This window comes from Priapulus caudatus, unplaced genomic scaffold, assembly GCF_000485595.1.
Source record: "Priapulus caudatus unplaced genomic scaffold, Priapulus_caudatus-5.0.1 Scaffold17, whole genome shotgun sequence".
Taxonomy (NCBI): domain Eukaryota; kingdom Metazoa; phylum Priapulida; class Priapulimorpha; order Priapulimorphida; family Priapulidae; genus Priapulus; species Priapulus caudatus.
Window position 1 is genome coordinate 886,061 of NW_014577078.1, and position 17,139 is coordinate 903,199.

Below are 17,139 nucleotides of genomic sequence, written 5' to 3' on the forward strand. Positions count from 1 at the left end.
TCGATTCACGAATCGAATGCTTTGATTCACGGATCGAATGATTCGATTCACGGATCGAATGATTCGATTCACGGATCGAATGATTCGATTCACGGATCGAATGATTCGATTCCCGGATCGAAGTATTCGATTCACGGAATCGAATCATTCGATCCGTGGATCGAAATAGAGGAAGAGGGACGAGGTATATGAGGAGGGGAGAAGGTGGTACAGGAGGAGAGGGAGAAGGTAGAGGATGGTGGGAGAAGACGGAGGAGGTAGAGGAGGGGGAGAAAGTGGTGGAGAAGGAGGGGGAGGAGGTAGAGGAGGAGGACGAGGAGTGGGGAGATAGGGGAGAGAGGAGGTAGAGGAGGTAGAGGAGGGGGAGAAGGTAGAAGAAGGAGGATGTAGAGGATGGCGGGAGAAGGTGGAGGAGGTAGAGGAGAGTGAGAGAATGTGGAGGAAGTAGAGGAGGGGGAGAAGCTGGTGGAGAAGAAGGGGGAGGAGGTGGTGGGGAAAGAGAAGGGGGAGGAGGTAGAGGAGGGGGAGGAAGGGGAGAAGGTGGTGAGTGAGGGAGGGAGGGAGGGGGTCGAGGTGGTAAGTGAGTGAGTGAGAGAGGGAGGGACCGAGGTGGTGAGTGAGTGAGAGGGAGGGAGAGAGGTCGGGGGTCGAGGTGGTAAGTGAGTGAGTGAGAGAGGGAGGGACCGAGGTGGTGAGTGAGAGGGAGGGAGAGAGGTCGGGGGTCGAGGTGGTAAGTGAGGGAGAGAGGGAGGGAGCGATCGAGGCGTCTTGTGCTCACCGGCCGGCCCGCAGAATGCACTTGTTGTAAGCGGGGAAATCCCACACGCCAGGGAAGTGATCGCGATGCGGGAACGCAACCGGTGTCAGAGGGAATGTACAAAACAGAGAAGGGAAGGTCAAGGTCAGCGGTCGGGCCGCGAAATTTTTTTTCCCAAACGGTATAACATAGCGAAGAATTTAGCGCCTTCTGATTGGCTGCTTCGATTTGCTTAGACTAAAGAAAACCTTCAAAACGAGAGAACAAACGCTATTTGTAAATGTTTGTTTTGGTTTATGACCGCTAGATAAGTAAGTTTTCTGATGTATTTTCCATGAAAAACACATATTTTACTCATTAATATAACATATAATATCACTATAACTGCAATTCTTTGTGCAAATGTGTTATTTTCATCTCAATCTTAAGTTATGAGAGGATCGGGGCTCTCGTAATACTACATAGTTTACGTACGTATACACTCACACGTACAATAGCCCCCGTCGCTTCGTCGCAGGAGGAAGGAGCGAAGGGCTATAGTACTAGTACGTATAGAGCTATACGTACTCGTACTCGTTGATGCTAGACTGAACAAAAAGTTTTCTGATGTATCAGTATTTTCCATGAAAAACTTAAAACACACATTTTACTCATTAATATAAAATATAATATATGATAATATCACTATAATTGCAATTTTTTGTGTACATGTATTTTCAAATGTAGACAATTACTAACAGTAACACATGTGTCATTTAATAACAAATGTTTGTTTACTTTTTGCTCAGTCTAGCTAGCGTCAACGAGTACGAGTACGTATAGCTCTAGTACTATAGCCCTTCGCTCCTTCCTCCTGCGACAGAGCGAAGTGCTATGCTATAGTATGAGTACGTATACGTACGTATGTAGTATTACGAGATCAAGCCCTGTAACTGTAACTGTAACTGTAACTGTAGACAACGAAATGAAGATGTATGCGTCACCAACAGAATCTGTCTCTTCGAAGCTTTATTACGTCGATCACCTTGAACGTGTACGAAACACCGACGATGACGATGACGATTACGATTGCGTATACACTGCATATCCTGATGCCTGTTAATACTGCCGTATACGCAGAACGATACGCTAATCGTATTATCATTTCCTAACTAAACCAAACTCGGCAGCTATAAGCCCAGACCCTCTCATAACTTAAGATTGAGATAAAAATAACACATTTGCACAAATAATTGCAATTATAGTAATATTATATGTTATATAAAATGAGTAAAATATGTTTTTTATGGAAAATACATCAGAAAACTTACTTATCTAGCGGTCATAAACCAAAACAAACATTTACAAATAGCGTTTGTTCTCTTGTTTGGAAGGTTTTCTTCAGTCAAAGCAAATCGAAGCAGCCAATTAGGCGGCGCTAAATTCTTCCTATGTTGTACCGTTTGGGGAAAAAAAATTCGCGAGCCGGCCAGCCGGAAAGCACGTATTTCCGTGAATCGAATCATTCGATTCACGGATCGAATCATTCGATTCTCGGATCGAATAATTCGATTCACGGATCGAATGATTCGATTCGCGGATCGAATGATTCGATTCCAAAACCGAATGGTTTGATGCCAGGATCGAATGGTTTGATTCTCTTTTCTGATATAAAATCAAATAATGTGAACATTTAAAACAGGGAATTATTGTCGATTTATTGCATATAACATATGATTAAATAATCAAATATTATATGCGATAAATCAAATGTTATATGTGATAAATCGAATGTTATATATGTGATAAATCGAATGTTATATGTGATAAACTGATAAATCAACCATAAAACAAAAATCGAATTATGAAACAAAAAACATGCCATACATTGGTGCCAAACCGGGAATGTGATGGGAACATTGTCAGTTGTATTGGAGTCACATCACATTTTGTATGTATTTCACTAAATGTATTGCACTCTATCCTCCCCCTTCTGAGAACATTCATAAACTAGCGGATATTTCTAGATGGGTTTATACTATATAATGCATTCAAATAGTGTACTGATGTAATTTGCACATGCTATTGACTACCTTGAAACAATACATCAGACGTCTTGTCTTGATTTATTAATTACTAAAATTTGTAAATAATAAGAGTACTTTACATAATATAGTGAATAACTCAGAAAATGTGCTGCTTACTTTGTTCTAGCATGTCACTGAATTGTATTGTAGTTTGTACCCGATTTCTCTACTAAAAAGGCAGCAGCAGGAAAGAAATTACCAATAGTCTATTAATCCCAGACTATTGAATTTACTTACTGAGTTCAAAACGAGTGAGTTAGGTTGCACCAACAGCTAGTTTAGTGTGATCTATTGCTTATCTCAGTTTTGCACTATTGGTTCATGACTGGCACGGATGAATAACCAGTGATTATAATTTGAGCTATTTATTTCTTGTTATTTTTATGTCACTGAAAATCTTATTTAACCTAAACTCAGTGTAGGCCATAACAGTTGTCTGAGAAAACCCAGGTTAACATTCCTTGTCAGGCATGTTGATCAATAACGTATCAACATTGAAGCAATAACATATATATATAAAAGCCTCTTCCTGGTTTAACAGAAAATTTCGCAGGATCACATTGATCGAATGCCGTGCAGAATCGCATTTAACTAGCCTGATAGTTTTCCATGGATAGTTTGTCATATTAATTATGATATCAGGGGTTAATAGTGACAAATTGTATTGACAAATGAGTAATGTCATTATTAACCCCTGTGTTATTATTATGTGTGATGATAGTTCCGTTGGTGTGGATGATCACTATAAAACGCGGAAGTCATTTTCATATATATACCAGGAAATTCATATCATGTGTATAGATCTGTGTGCATTTAAGTTTAAAATTTACGTCCTGGAAACGTAGGCGGCAATGATGTTTAATTAGTGGCATGTCGTGGCTGGCAATCGATGAAAGTTGTATGAAGGTTCCCCTGGCCCATACCATTAATGCTGTTTTTACTGAACATTGCGTTAAAAGTTGAAGAAGTGTCTAAATTGATGAATGCATTGTCAAGTCATGCCAAGTAAAAGTGGCATGTGTAAATGTATAACTTATATCGTGTATTTTGTCTAGAACTCGTATTCCGATTTAAATTACTACACATGTAACATTGTAAAAACCATGTTCACAATACAACCAAACTATACTTTTGCTAGAATAATAACTGGCTGATTAAACTAGTTGCTGTCAAAATGAATTATTTATTTACATTTTCCAGTTCCATTTGAAACAGTTCAAACTGGAAAAACTGCTTGGAGGTGTAATATTGCTGCATACGCTAGTACTGTCACTAGCATAATTCTAATCTGCAGAGCCCTTAGAAGCAGCCATGGTTGGGTTAATGTTATTTTTTTGGAGTGTCTCATACTCTATTAGACATGCTGTCATATACTTCATAATGCAGAATCATTGTAACTGTGCTGCTATGTAAGGTATTGCCTATACGTTTTTTTATTAGTGCAGACTGCAGACTGGTCCATAGACGTTTGACCGACCCTGCCTATAATGTGGACCATTTCGCATCAAATTGGCTGAAAGAATAATGTGTTTTGAACTGTTATCTGTGACCACGCTTGTGGAATCTTATGAAGTAACATTTGCTAAAAGCCTTAGAGAATCTATGGAAAAGTATCTCTTATACTGACAACTTACTGCTGTAGATTCAAACTTTCTTTACGAGATATTGAAGGATTGAACCAACTTTAATTTACTTCATATGCTGATGTTACTTTAGATTTAAATTGACAATACTGTGGCAAAAACCTTTGTAGTCGTTTACAAAGGCTAAAAATTTTGGAATTCATTAATCTGAGACCCTAACATTTTGCAGCTGAATCCCAGCATACGATTGTGATTCCATGTTTTGAGGTGCCTGCTTAATCCAGGATTCAATTAAGTTTTCCACAAGATTAGCAGTAGCTGGGATAAAATAGACTGGCTTGAGCCTATTTTAGGAGCCCTATAGGACGTACATGCGTCGTCATCAACATCGTCATTTTCACACAGCATCACCTCAACCCTAGCCCTTCCCCTAACGTTAACCTAACCCTCACATAAACTCTAATATAATTCTATTCATAACCCAATGATGTATGTTAGTTATGTTTAGGGTCAAAATTAGGCTTTATCTGCTTAGGGCGATCAACAAGGCGATATATTACTTTTCTTGTGCGTGTCTTGTACTTGTCTTTTGTCTTTGTCTTTTGTCTTTTGTCTTTTGTCTTGTACTTTGTCTTGTATTGTGAGAAATCTTGTACATGCCCGGCCAGTCACCCATTTGTGTACTGTGGGGTCAACTCGTATCTCCAACAGGTGGTTGTAACTGCATTCTTATCAGGGGACCAATGTCAACGATGATTGGAGCGAAGATTAGTGCGATAACTAGCCTTCTCTCCTAAACCGGTATCAGAAGCACTTGCATGTTTTGTCCTGTAGACTGAGTTAAGCCCAACTATGTGATCATTCTGACAACAGGCCGCTAGGTTTGTAACTGGTCTAAAAGGAACGTTAATCTAAATAAGTAAAAACGAATAATCCTAACCTAGTGGCAATAATCTATAAAACTTAACTGCTAACAAAATTCTGAAAGAGAGTCAAGTTAAATTGTCTCTGTATCAACATGCACACCAAGTGACAAAGTTTTCTCTCCAGTTTACTATTCTTTTTGTATTAGTTATTGGTCAATATGCTGTGCTTATTTTCGATCACAATATTAATGTAACGTAATATTTGGGAAACAGTCAAATGACTACTGTCAAAGGCCTGTAAACTTGGCCAAGGTAATTAGGGTGACAAATTATCTGGGTTGTGTGCGCAATTAGCTAGCTCACTGGCGCGAAGCTTCACCTGTATTAGTAATGACCAATTATCCTCTTATCTTTTCATAGCTCAGGTGTGGAAGTATTTTTTTGATCAACAATTACGATCGCCATGGGCTATCCTGCGTGCCCCTGCTTAGTCTAAACAAAGTAGTGACTTGCACGAGCTCAGAAAACGGAGGGGGGAGAGAGGGAGGGAGGGAAAAAGCTGGAGAGGTGAGCGGGATGATAGAGAAGGAGAGGTTCGATTAAATTCATTCATATTTCCCATTCGGTTGTTTATGTAAAATAATGATAACCCCTCGTCCAAAGACATATTCTGAGAGCCATCTTTACTTGCTCACTGCTCACGATGGTTGTTGCAAGTCTAGACGGGGGTGGGGGGGACAAGCTAGATGCTACAATGTAACGTTGCCGAGCCTTGATTACCTTGTATTGTAAAAAGGCGAGACGAGGCTTGCAAAGCCAGAGAGGCATATTCATAATAACTTGGCGCAATTTCATAACAATGTTGTATATATCCAGAAGCTTTGACTACACAGAATCATAGAATCGTTCGAACTGTTTTTGTCAGATTATTTCTTATTGTTTGTTTCTCTGCTACGAATCTATCCTTAGTAAAAAAAGTTATTAAAAGGTAAACCGAGCCACCCGCTACCCTAGATTGAGAATATTATATTAAACCTCGCGTGTATACCATGCTGGTAGGAGGGTAATTACTGTCTTCTATCCATCCCGGAATCTCTACCCGTAGATTGAGTCCGTGTGGCTGGATAGTGTATTAGATTGTGAATCCAGTACGCTTCTCTTTCCATTCTGATGGGGATCGTATGCGTGAAGGGGGGTGGGGTGAAAATAGTTTAGAATTAAGTAAGTATATGCGGCTGAAATTTCTCTTAAAAGTTGTTCCTAAGTGTTTTTCCCCGAGCAACGCCGGTTACCAGGCTAGTGTCTTGTAACATTCTTTATTCATTATACAGCAATATATGGACCGATTGCAATCCATGATCGTTTCTGAATGTGTCCATGTATAGATGACAGATGGCAGCACTTGATGTTAACCAGTCACTTGCGCGTCATGTGGCGTGCGTGCGTGCCCACAGACGTGGTCATGTCAGCATAGAAATCAGGGATAAGAAATACATTTTTGATCGAATATTAGATATGATTTTGAAGTTTTAAATGAGTGTATTGGCAGCTTACCAATGGTTCAATTTCTATCGATAAAAGGAATTGTGCTCCAGAAATCAGAAGATATGTTCAAAACGGAGGAGTATTTCCTCTTTCTCTTAGTGATACACCGTACACATAATGAATAGGCTAGTATTCGAATTTAGAAACGGATTGAATAATACAGTACGAGTGCCATATATTTATGCAGTGCCAGTTGAGTGTTGATACACAGACATAGTTATGCATGCGTGTGTATTTAGTCGTGTATTTTGTGTACCTAGGTATGTTTTACAGAGGAAACTAGTTTTTTACTACACGCACATCAAATAACATGGATCAAAGTCACCAAATATTCAAATTCAGTGTAATAAACGGACATGAATGCCATGAAAATAACTATTCCACAAATTTTAATTAACTTACTTACAAGTGGAGTTTAGAAGGTGTAATTGTGATAAGTATGTATCTGATATTGGTCTAATACTCTAATTGGTCTAAAGATGCGACATAAAAAATGACTTTGTAGTTGACGCTTGAACTTGGTGGCAGCAACATTTCTAGGTCATAAGGATTTTCAAAATCAGTAGTTTAGCCCGCTGAGGTGAGGGTGTAGCTAATACTGAATGGCCTTACCAAGCTTCTCATGTTGTCAGCTAGTGGTTGTTGTCTTTTATAGCTCTGCTTATTTGATCTTTTAGGGGTGTTGAGGTCGGGGACAGTGCCAACGTGCCAATCTGAGCCCCATGACATCAGATCGGGGGACGTCAGGAGTGGAGCTACAGCTCAACTCTCCGGTGAGTATATAGACTCTTATATTGCGCATATCCATTTCCAGCCACACCTCCACTCTGTGGCCCCACCCCACCCTGTGTACAGCTGTCTCTAGCCTCCTGCCCCTCGCGATGTAGGTACTGATGCTAGCCCCTCCTCATGTGGGTCCATCTCCAGTCCCCATCCTCTGCTCCTAGATACTCATCATAATGTTGTACGACACTGCCCCAGTATTCGTGTGTGATTGTACTTCTCATATATAACTGAATATTATAATGTTTTTTGTGCAACAAATGATATTCAATTGATATTCTTACACACATACTTAAAATTTTGTAGCTATGTAATAGCCGTATAATGATGCATAATTAATTACATTACTGATTGGTTACGGATGTAGCCTGTAGCCATGCATCTATACAAATGTTGAATGCTGCTGTCCCTGATATGGCAATTAAGATCACTAAAATGGGAATTCATTATTACAGATTATAGGCCATCGTTTTTCTAAAGAAAGTCTAGGGACCAGCATCAATAACTCAGATTAACTATACACATGTCTATGTCAGGTGCAATAATGTAATCCAACACAATAGTACAAAAACAGAAAGGTATGAACTTTGTGGTAGGAAATATTTCGTTATGTGTACCGTTCTTGAAAATGGCACTGCTTTCCAGGGATGCCTTAAAATGTACTAATTCTTGTTCATGGTACTGTACACATTTCTTCTCAAGTTGTGGATGCAAGTAACACTGATATGAACTTAATTATGCCTGGCCAGTGGTCATGACCTTGGTGCACACATCTTGAGTGAAAGTGAAATACCTTGACATGTGGTAGAACAGCAATCTATATATTAACTAGACAGAGGGCACTCACGGAGAGTGCATACCTCCGCGAGCATCTAACATGTATGTGCTCGCTGGTGGCGGCTGCTGACTGACTCGCCTGCGTGCGTGCGTGCGTGCGTGCGTGCGTGCGTGCGTGCGTCCGTGTGTGCCCATGTGCGTGTATGTGTGTGTGTACGTGCGTGCGTGCGTGCGTGCGTGCGTGCGTGCGTGCGTGCGTGCGTGCTGCGTGCGTGCGATTTCTTCGTTTTCTAAATAGGGGTGATATCATGGTACACTAACTCATATATATATGTTTGCTAAGTCTGCAATTTTTGTTAGATAATCAAGGGATTGATGGTTCATTCTTGGAATGTTTGGTTCAACTATAGTGCACAGCAATTTCAAACCGGACATTTAATAAGTCGTGGCAAGAATACTATCTGAAGTACACGAATAGAGAAAATAAATAATAGAGGGAATGAATCTCTCTATTCATCTACTCCGGTTACTGTACGACTGAATAATTAATATTGTGTACCGGATTGGCATCTTGGGTCTAGGATTTGCTGATGCTGCATACTATATATAGTCACTAAGTTTCACCTGACTTGTAAGTTTTACCCTTGTGTGAAGTTGTGTCTGATAATCTTGCACGTTTATCAGATATTTTTGACGAGGCATTATTCTGCCTTCGAATTAAACTGTGTGAAGGCCTTGTTTATTTGACCAAAAAATAGGAAAGATGTCATCAAGCAAAATATTGTTGACACCTAATGCTCGTGATGCATCTCTAAGCCTTCCAACATTTGCAACTACAACACATGTGAGTAAATAAAGTTGAAAAAAGTGGAGAGCGTACATACAGGTTTGGTTTGCGTACGTCAAGCATGCAGTCAACATAATTTTACAGGGTTAGGGCTATACACTAGTATTAGTAATACTACTGTGGGCTATCGATGTAATTATTAGGACGAAATCAGTCACATGAGCCTGAGATTGCCTGTTTAACTAAATACAAGTCCCTGTATGACTTTCGTTAGGTGTGGTGCTCTATCAGTCGTCGACGCATTGGAACGAGATCAAGCGAAACACAGCTTCCTGCGTAATGCATCCCGCATCTTGTGCGTTTACACAGCCACTCGTTATCGGTTTATTTTTGGTAGCGCTATTGTAAGAGATATGCTGGAAGAGGCTGGCAGTCAGGGAGGAGGGGCAGAGAGGCAGGCAGGCATAGGCACGTGGTTCCCATGAGCTGTAGGATGAGCGTCAAGGACTCGCATGGGCGCTGCCATGTTGCGGCACCGGCCCGACACTAACAGATGCACGTATGTCGATCGTCTCTGTTTGCTCACTTGTCTTTAAAACCGGACTTATTAACTGGTGCGTTTGTTGTTGACCTGATCGCGGGTGGCGTGCGTTTGACGTCGAGTTCGAGAGGTGTGCTCATTCACGATGTCTACTTATTGAACGAACAATTTCAATGAGATTTCAGTGTTGTGATTATGGGAAGCAAGTGCATGGAAAATTTTGTTGTGCAGGTCAATTCACTCGGTGAATAAAGACTCGGGTTTGTATTACAACGAGATTGGCTTCACCCCTCAAAAACCAACCCAACTGTAAATGGCTGTATAGTTATGGTGAAAAAGGACGAAGCATTTATTACATCCATTCATACGCTTGTGTGTGTGTTCTACTTCTAAGTGATGAGCGCGTGACCAGTACGTACTAAAGGTCAGTGCAAAATAGTATGCGGATCTATACCTGATCGTAGTGTCCAAGAAGTGTGATACAGAGCATATATAATTCGTAAGGCTTGCAGACGGACCTGGTAGTACACCAACTAAAGATGTACATGGTGTACGTAGTCTAATTTTAGAACAGCTGCAGCGTCTTATCTCGCACTTCTGTACACGTTAAAACGCTCTCTGGAATTTACTCAGCCTGTATAAAAAGTGTCGAGCATCTTTAGCAAATTAGGAATTGGATATTTACTTGTTGCACGTGTAGACCTCCACGTGCGCTTGACATTGCGTGACCGTCAGTGAAGTGGATTAGTTTCGTGTCACGGCAGATTCAAGTGCTTTGTAAGCCTTTTATGGTGACAAATTCACCGACGTCGCGTGTTGGCGTGACTGCAACTGTCGAGCACTTCGCTCCGTCGCGTGACAAGCCATCAGGATGGGAAACACCGTGGTAGGAACGGTTCCTGTGTTCTGCAAGACGGTGTTCTGTACGCCAGTGTACCCCGTGCATGGATCGTTAGTACCGTACAGCTGCCGGGTGAGTGTCAATACCGACTTGTGCGCGAGCGTGCATGCTCGGTGAGTGTTACACACCTGACAGGTATGGCGATAGCGTCATACATTTCAGATTGACGGTCGCATGTTCTCTGAATCGGGTGGTTTGGGATCTGTGAAGTGTGCCCGCGTGATGACGAGCGGTCTTATGGGATGTCATTGTGGTGTGAGATTACATAATAAGAGTTACATAAGAATAACATTTTAATACTAGACAGAGGGCACTCACGGAGAGTGCATACCTCCGCGAGCATGTAACATGTATGTGCTCGCTGGTGGCGGCTGCTGACTGACTCGCCTGCTGCTGCCTCGCCGCTCACTGGTGGCTGCTGCTGACTCGCCACTCGCTGACTCGACGCGCTATCGATCGCCCCGCCCGCTCGCTGACTCTAGTTTCAGTTTTAGTTGCAGTTTCTAGTAGTTCTAGCTTGTAGTAGTAGAATCGCTGAAATATTGATTGTTGCGCGCAAGCGAGCGAGCTGCTGCTGACTCGACGCCCTAAGGCGAGCTGGTGCTGAATCGATAGCTGCTGGCTACACACACACACACGAACACATCACACGAGAGGGATCACATTACCTCCCTGCAACTCCGTTGCGCGGAGGTAAAGAGTACATAATCTTGTGGACGTTGGTTAAAAAGAGAGAGACAGAGAGAGAGAGAGACAGAGAGACAGAGAGACAGAGAGACAGAGAGACAGACAGAGAGAGAGAGAGAGAGAGAGAGAGAGAGAGAGAGAGAGAGAGAGAGAGAGAGAGAGCGGCAGGCAGGCAGGGTCAGGCAGGCAGGCAGTCAGGCAGGCAGGCAGGCATTAGCAGGCAGTCACGTCAGTCCAGTCAGTCCAGCTCAGTCAAGTCCAGTACGCAGTCCAGCAGTCAGTCAGTCCAGATCAGTCAGTCAGTCAGTCAGTCAGTTCAGTCATGTCAGTCAGTTCAGTTCAGTCAGTCAGTCAGTCAGCTTCCAGTCAGTCAGATCAGACAGCACAAATAGAAAGCGGACATGGAGATGAAGAGAGAATATTACAAGAACCAACAGTAAGCTAGAGCACTCGGAGAGCCACAGGACCTCAACGCCAAGGCAAGCTGAATTCTCTTATGTGAAATTTTTTTATTTATTTAATTAATTAAGTGGAAAAATTTAATTAATTAATTAAATTAATTAATTGCGATCCGGTATCACGCACCAAAAGTAATCAATTTTAAGTTAGCCCCATTTCCTGAAGCTATCCTGGAAATTTTATCTATTAATTAATTAGTTTTAATTAATTAATTGGGATCCCGGATCCACAAACCAAAAAATTAATCATTCTAAGTTACCCAATTTCCTGACCGTTATCCTGAAAATTTTATTAATTGAATGAATGAATGTAATTAATTAATCGGATCTGGATTCGCCACAAAATCTCATCATTTTCTGGACGCATATCTTGAAAAATTTTATGAGCAATCCGTCCATAACTTTTCAGTTAGCGCTTAACCTGTATGAATACAGGCGGTTCCCGGCGGCTGGCAGGGGGGGGGTGGGCGGGGCCAATCTAGCCAATCAGCGAGCGTACACGACGCCCACAAAACCACAAACCCCACAAACCAACACTCAAACAGCGAACACGCTCGGTGAAACATAACCTCTGCCAAGCCCCTGGCAGGAGGTAATGAAGATTGTAAGTTTTACTGCATATATATATCAAGAGTCCATAATAGAGAAGAGTAATGACACTAGTTTTAAACAGCGTGTTTGCGTAGTTTTTTTCAACTTGAATTTTATTCTATCAATATGTGAAATAAATATATTCAAACTTTACCTTACACGCTTGAGTTTTGTATCTCTGATTCTCCCTTAGATCATAAATGACCCACCAACCACCAGGAGTATTACCTGAAAATTCGTGTGTTGATTCTTTCAAAAAAAGTTTTTTGAATACGACACGGTTTCGTCACTATAAATTATATTCTCTCACAATTTGCATGACATGAAGCAAAGTTTCTGACAGGGCAGCTATATATATATGAGATAAGTCTATCTGTGTGCACGTATCTAAAAACAACATATTAATGTTGTTGTTGTTATTGTGCCAAAAAACAGATACCAAACTTATTTTTAGAGATTTATTATTATTATTTTATTATTATTTTATCCCAACCCTGCGACGAAGTATTGCGGGAATAACTAATGGTTTTCATGTCTGTCGCAGACGCCACCAACCGGCAGACAAACTTTACCCTTCGCTTTATAACTCCGACCCTTAATTGAACCCTAAGGTGAAAACCAGGTTCACTGCGAACCTTTTTATCGGCCCATGACCTTAGACTTTATCATATTTCCGCTTCCGCCTCTATAACTCGGCCCGTACTTGACGCGTAGTGCGACTAAACCTTGGTATACTTACACTATTTTTGCGGAGAAAGGATGTGTCCGCATCCAAAAACCAGGTCACTAGCGACACTTTTATTATGATCTTGAACCTTGACCCTTGACCTTGATGGCATATTTTTACCTTCCGCATCGTAGTCCTATAACTCTGTCCGCTAATTGGACTGTAGCGCGACCAAACTTGTATACTTACACATCCTTGGGGAGAAGGTGTTGTCGCGTACGCCAAAATTCACAGTCACTGCGACCTTAATTTGACCTTGACCGTTGACGAGCATATTTCCAATTCTGCTTATAACTCGGCCGCGCTAATTGACCTAGCGCAGGCAACTGTGGTATACTTACACATCTTGGGGAGAAGGCTGTGTCGCATACCAAAACGGCATTACTGGCCGGCCTTTAATTTGACATTGAGCCCCCCTCCCCCCCCACCCGCTTAGGGTAACAAACTTTGAAATAACTTGCACATCTGAGGCTAGATACGTAATGTGTTACGACACCTTTGGTCTTTTGTGGCCTTGATTTCACATATTACCTACGCTTGTACGTCCTTACGGAGATATTTCATTCATACTAGATCGCGGGGGATACATGTAGTTGGCGACAACTGCCATTATTAGTTATTATTATTATTATTTATTATCATTATTATTATTATGGCGTTGCGCCACCGTTTGAAGGAACTGATATGAATACTATATATATGATGCTAGCGATGACAATGAGTGATACACTGAGGTGAAATTTAACAACGCAGTTACAGAAATGCGTTTCGTATGCCTTTCTTTACGATATTAGGGAGGGGTAATGAAATTTTACAAAGTAATAGACATCAAAACTGTCTATGCATTCATCCGATTTCAGACTATGTGCAGTGCTGCCATCTTTAAACTATATTGTGAAGGTACAGTGTAAAGATCAATATATCTCGAAACACCAGCAGGCATTCTGGCACGGTCTAACACAGAAGCACACGACACGTGTGCATGGGTATGACTTTGTGCCATATGAGTCATGATATGACAGAACTATATAATATAATCAGGTGTGAATAATTAATAGAGATTCTCTATTATTCACTCCTGATAATACGTGTGATATATATACGTGTTATAATATACTATGGGGCTGTTAGTTTTTACAGACATCCGTGTACTATTCTCTTTCACGAGGTGACTCACTAGTAACCCATATTTGCCACGTCTGTGGATTAAAAAAACAACCCTAGTTATGTGTATATGTTATATATATATACATCTAAGGAAGTCAGGCATGCTAAATAAGCCTGAGCTTTGAAAATGCATGAGATTTCAATTAATAATCTGAATAATTTAGAAGGAGAGGGATGGAATCATAAACTGTATTTTTTACCTGTTAGATGTTATGTTGGCAATTATTTGAGCATAAAAGTTAAATTTATACAAATGCAAAACATGCAACAAACGTGTTAGAAACAACGTCCTTTATATTATTGAAAGCCTTCGTTCCATTACGGCATATGAATAATTAAAGCGAAAAAATCGTCCATCTCTTCGCTATTCTTTATCGACTTCCTTTTCCTGTTAGCACTTCTTTATTTATTAAATTATGTTTACTGGTTCGAAATAATATTAAGGGTCTGTTGCTATCCCCCGGGCGTGGAGTGACGGTCCCGCAACGTGGCAGCACTAGTGTTAGGATTAGGGATAGGATCAGGGTTAGGGTTAGGGTCAGGGTCAGGGTCAGGATCAGGGTTAAGGTTAGGGTTTTTGCATCATGATATCTGTCTCCACACCATAGATTAATTTTTGTGGATGACGCCCCTATATATAGAGATCCGATATATATAGATATTTAGTGTTAGGGTTAGTGTTGGAGTTAGGGTTATGGTTACCACAGACTAACGGATACACTACACCGTACACTACACTGTATCCGTTGGTCTGTGTGGTTACTGTTAATTAAGTTTTGAAGTATACGTCAACTGTATCACGTGACCGTCACTCCACGCCCGGGGGGATAGCAACACCCATATTAAGGATATCATTTAGGCGTAGCGCCGTCTCTCGCCCAGATTTCAGACTTTCAGATCTGAAACATTTATTTTCGCATCAAAACTAACCCTGAAACAAAACTGAAATTTCTATTAGTATAAAACGGGGAATAAGGACATTTGGTAACATTTTGGTCCATCATAAATATAAACATATCAACTTTGATATTTTATTAATCGCATAGACATATCTGTAGTTTTATGGGCTTTGAATCTCTTAAGTGATTACAGTATGCGTGAGCAGTAGTGATGCAAGGCGATTAACTTCAATGAAAAATAAGATTAACTTAAATTAATGCCCACTTGAAAATTAGAATTCAAAAATTTTTCTTGTTTGGTTTTAATTAACATGAGTTTTATAATAAATGATATAGGTCATTTAGGCAACCGTACAACGAAAAAAGCTAGTATTGACTAGCAATTGTTTTTCACCTACGTCGGAGTCTGTGACATGTAATTTTGGTTAATTTTATTCTGTTGAATAAGCATTTGAGTGGCATTTAGTGGCATGGGTATTGCACCTGTTGCCAACTGTTTTGCATGTAGTGAATGCAGTAGAACTGTATGCAGTAGGTGAAATGTCGGTTAAGTATTATATCACAGAACTTTCTTTTAATACTGATTTTCATTAATTATGACATACACAATCGCCGCAGAATTCACGTGCGAAATGAGAACGAGCATAGACACATGACCACAGGCACTTGGGACAGAGTCAGTAAGATATAGAATAGATATATATTATATATAATATATATATAATATACTCTATATATATTATTATCATAGCGTCACAGCACACTCGCCGCGGCGAGTGCGGGAGGGTTCGGCGTTAGTTTTTACATAGGTTTTTATGAAGGAAAGTTGATATACAGTGTTGCAACAGTGGAACTGTAACAGAGGGGTACGGTAGTAGGGCCTATTTGTGAATGTGTGTTCATATTATTTTCAGTTTTTACTGACTCTGTCCCAAGTGCCTGTGCACATGACCTCCCACATGACATGTTCACCTGCACAGATTCCCAATCACTACTGATAATTATTCCTAATACAGAAGACACATGCACATATATATTCAAATCTGAGTTTGGTTTAGAATTATTAAATATATGTATTTGAATTTATTATTTTATTTTCTTGACTGAAAATAGTACTTATCAGTCATGTTGGAAATCGGCTTAAATTTCATAATCGATTATTAGTTACACCAAACCAATCAGTAATCGATAATAATCTAATAGTCAGTTAATCATCATAGTGCAAGGCACGAAATAGTTTCTAAAATATGAATATAGCAACATGTGCCAGTCAAAGCGGTTTTTGCTCGAAAATATTTTGTGTCTAGATACTCTACTCATTGTGTTGTGTAAAAATAACTTACCACTGCTGCAAAGTATACAATAAACAATCCCCTATAAATTTATAGATGCAGGGTTCTTCCTTGGAACCTGGGAAGGCATGTCTGGGCATTTATCCCCAGTTGGTGTCAATAAGGTGTGTCGTAAGCAGCCCCCCCGAAAAAACGCATGTTCACAAAATCACCTGCATGACACTAGAAGCAACCTTCGCCACAAAGAGTATACTCTCATGACTGAATTTTGCTATGAAGTTACTGCATGAACCCTCAAATTTTTGTGGTCGTTTTTATTTGGTTTGTCTTCATCATGTGACGTTGATACTCTTGAGCCATATTGGAACATGTGTGGGCGTTGGAATTTCTCTCCAAGGAAGTCTGTCAGTGATTTCAACAGGTTTCTAATAATTTCGTAATACACAGACTGAAGCTGGACCCCCGTGGCCCCAATGAATACCGTGTCCTTGTAAATTAATTCAATACACATCAGCACAGACATTGTGAGTGCAGATTGTTTTGTTTCGATTGTTGATTATTTGTTTTAATATTAGATTATCTAATTGGTAGCTGCAAATAATTGAATTTCGATTATAATCAGTCATTACTCATCGTAATCACATGTTATGCAAGCATGCAAGCGTCTAACTTGTGTATACACCTAACAACCATCTTGTAAGTAGACCTAGGC

General features: G+C 40.4%; 1 protein-coding gene across 2 annotated transcripts in view; it reads left to right on the forward strand.

Moving 5' to 3' along the window:
- The window catches only part of LOC106810562 (la-related protein 4-like), a 71,810-nt gene that overhangs the window by 5,372 nt on the left and 49,299 nt on the right, over positions 1-17,139 (forward strand). The window contains exon 2 of one of the 2 annotated variants that reach the window (XM_014813983.1): positions 7,495-7,590. In XM_014813983.1, coding sequence (XP_014669469.1) covers positions 7,540-7,590 — 51 coding nt within the window. In that variant the 5' untranslated portion in view covers positions 7,495-7,539. Of the gene's footprint in view, positions 1-7,494; positions 7,591-9,495; positions 10,679-17,139 lie in introns of those variants that run through there. The other variant, XM_014813976.1, reaches the window with a different exon arrangement.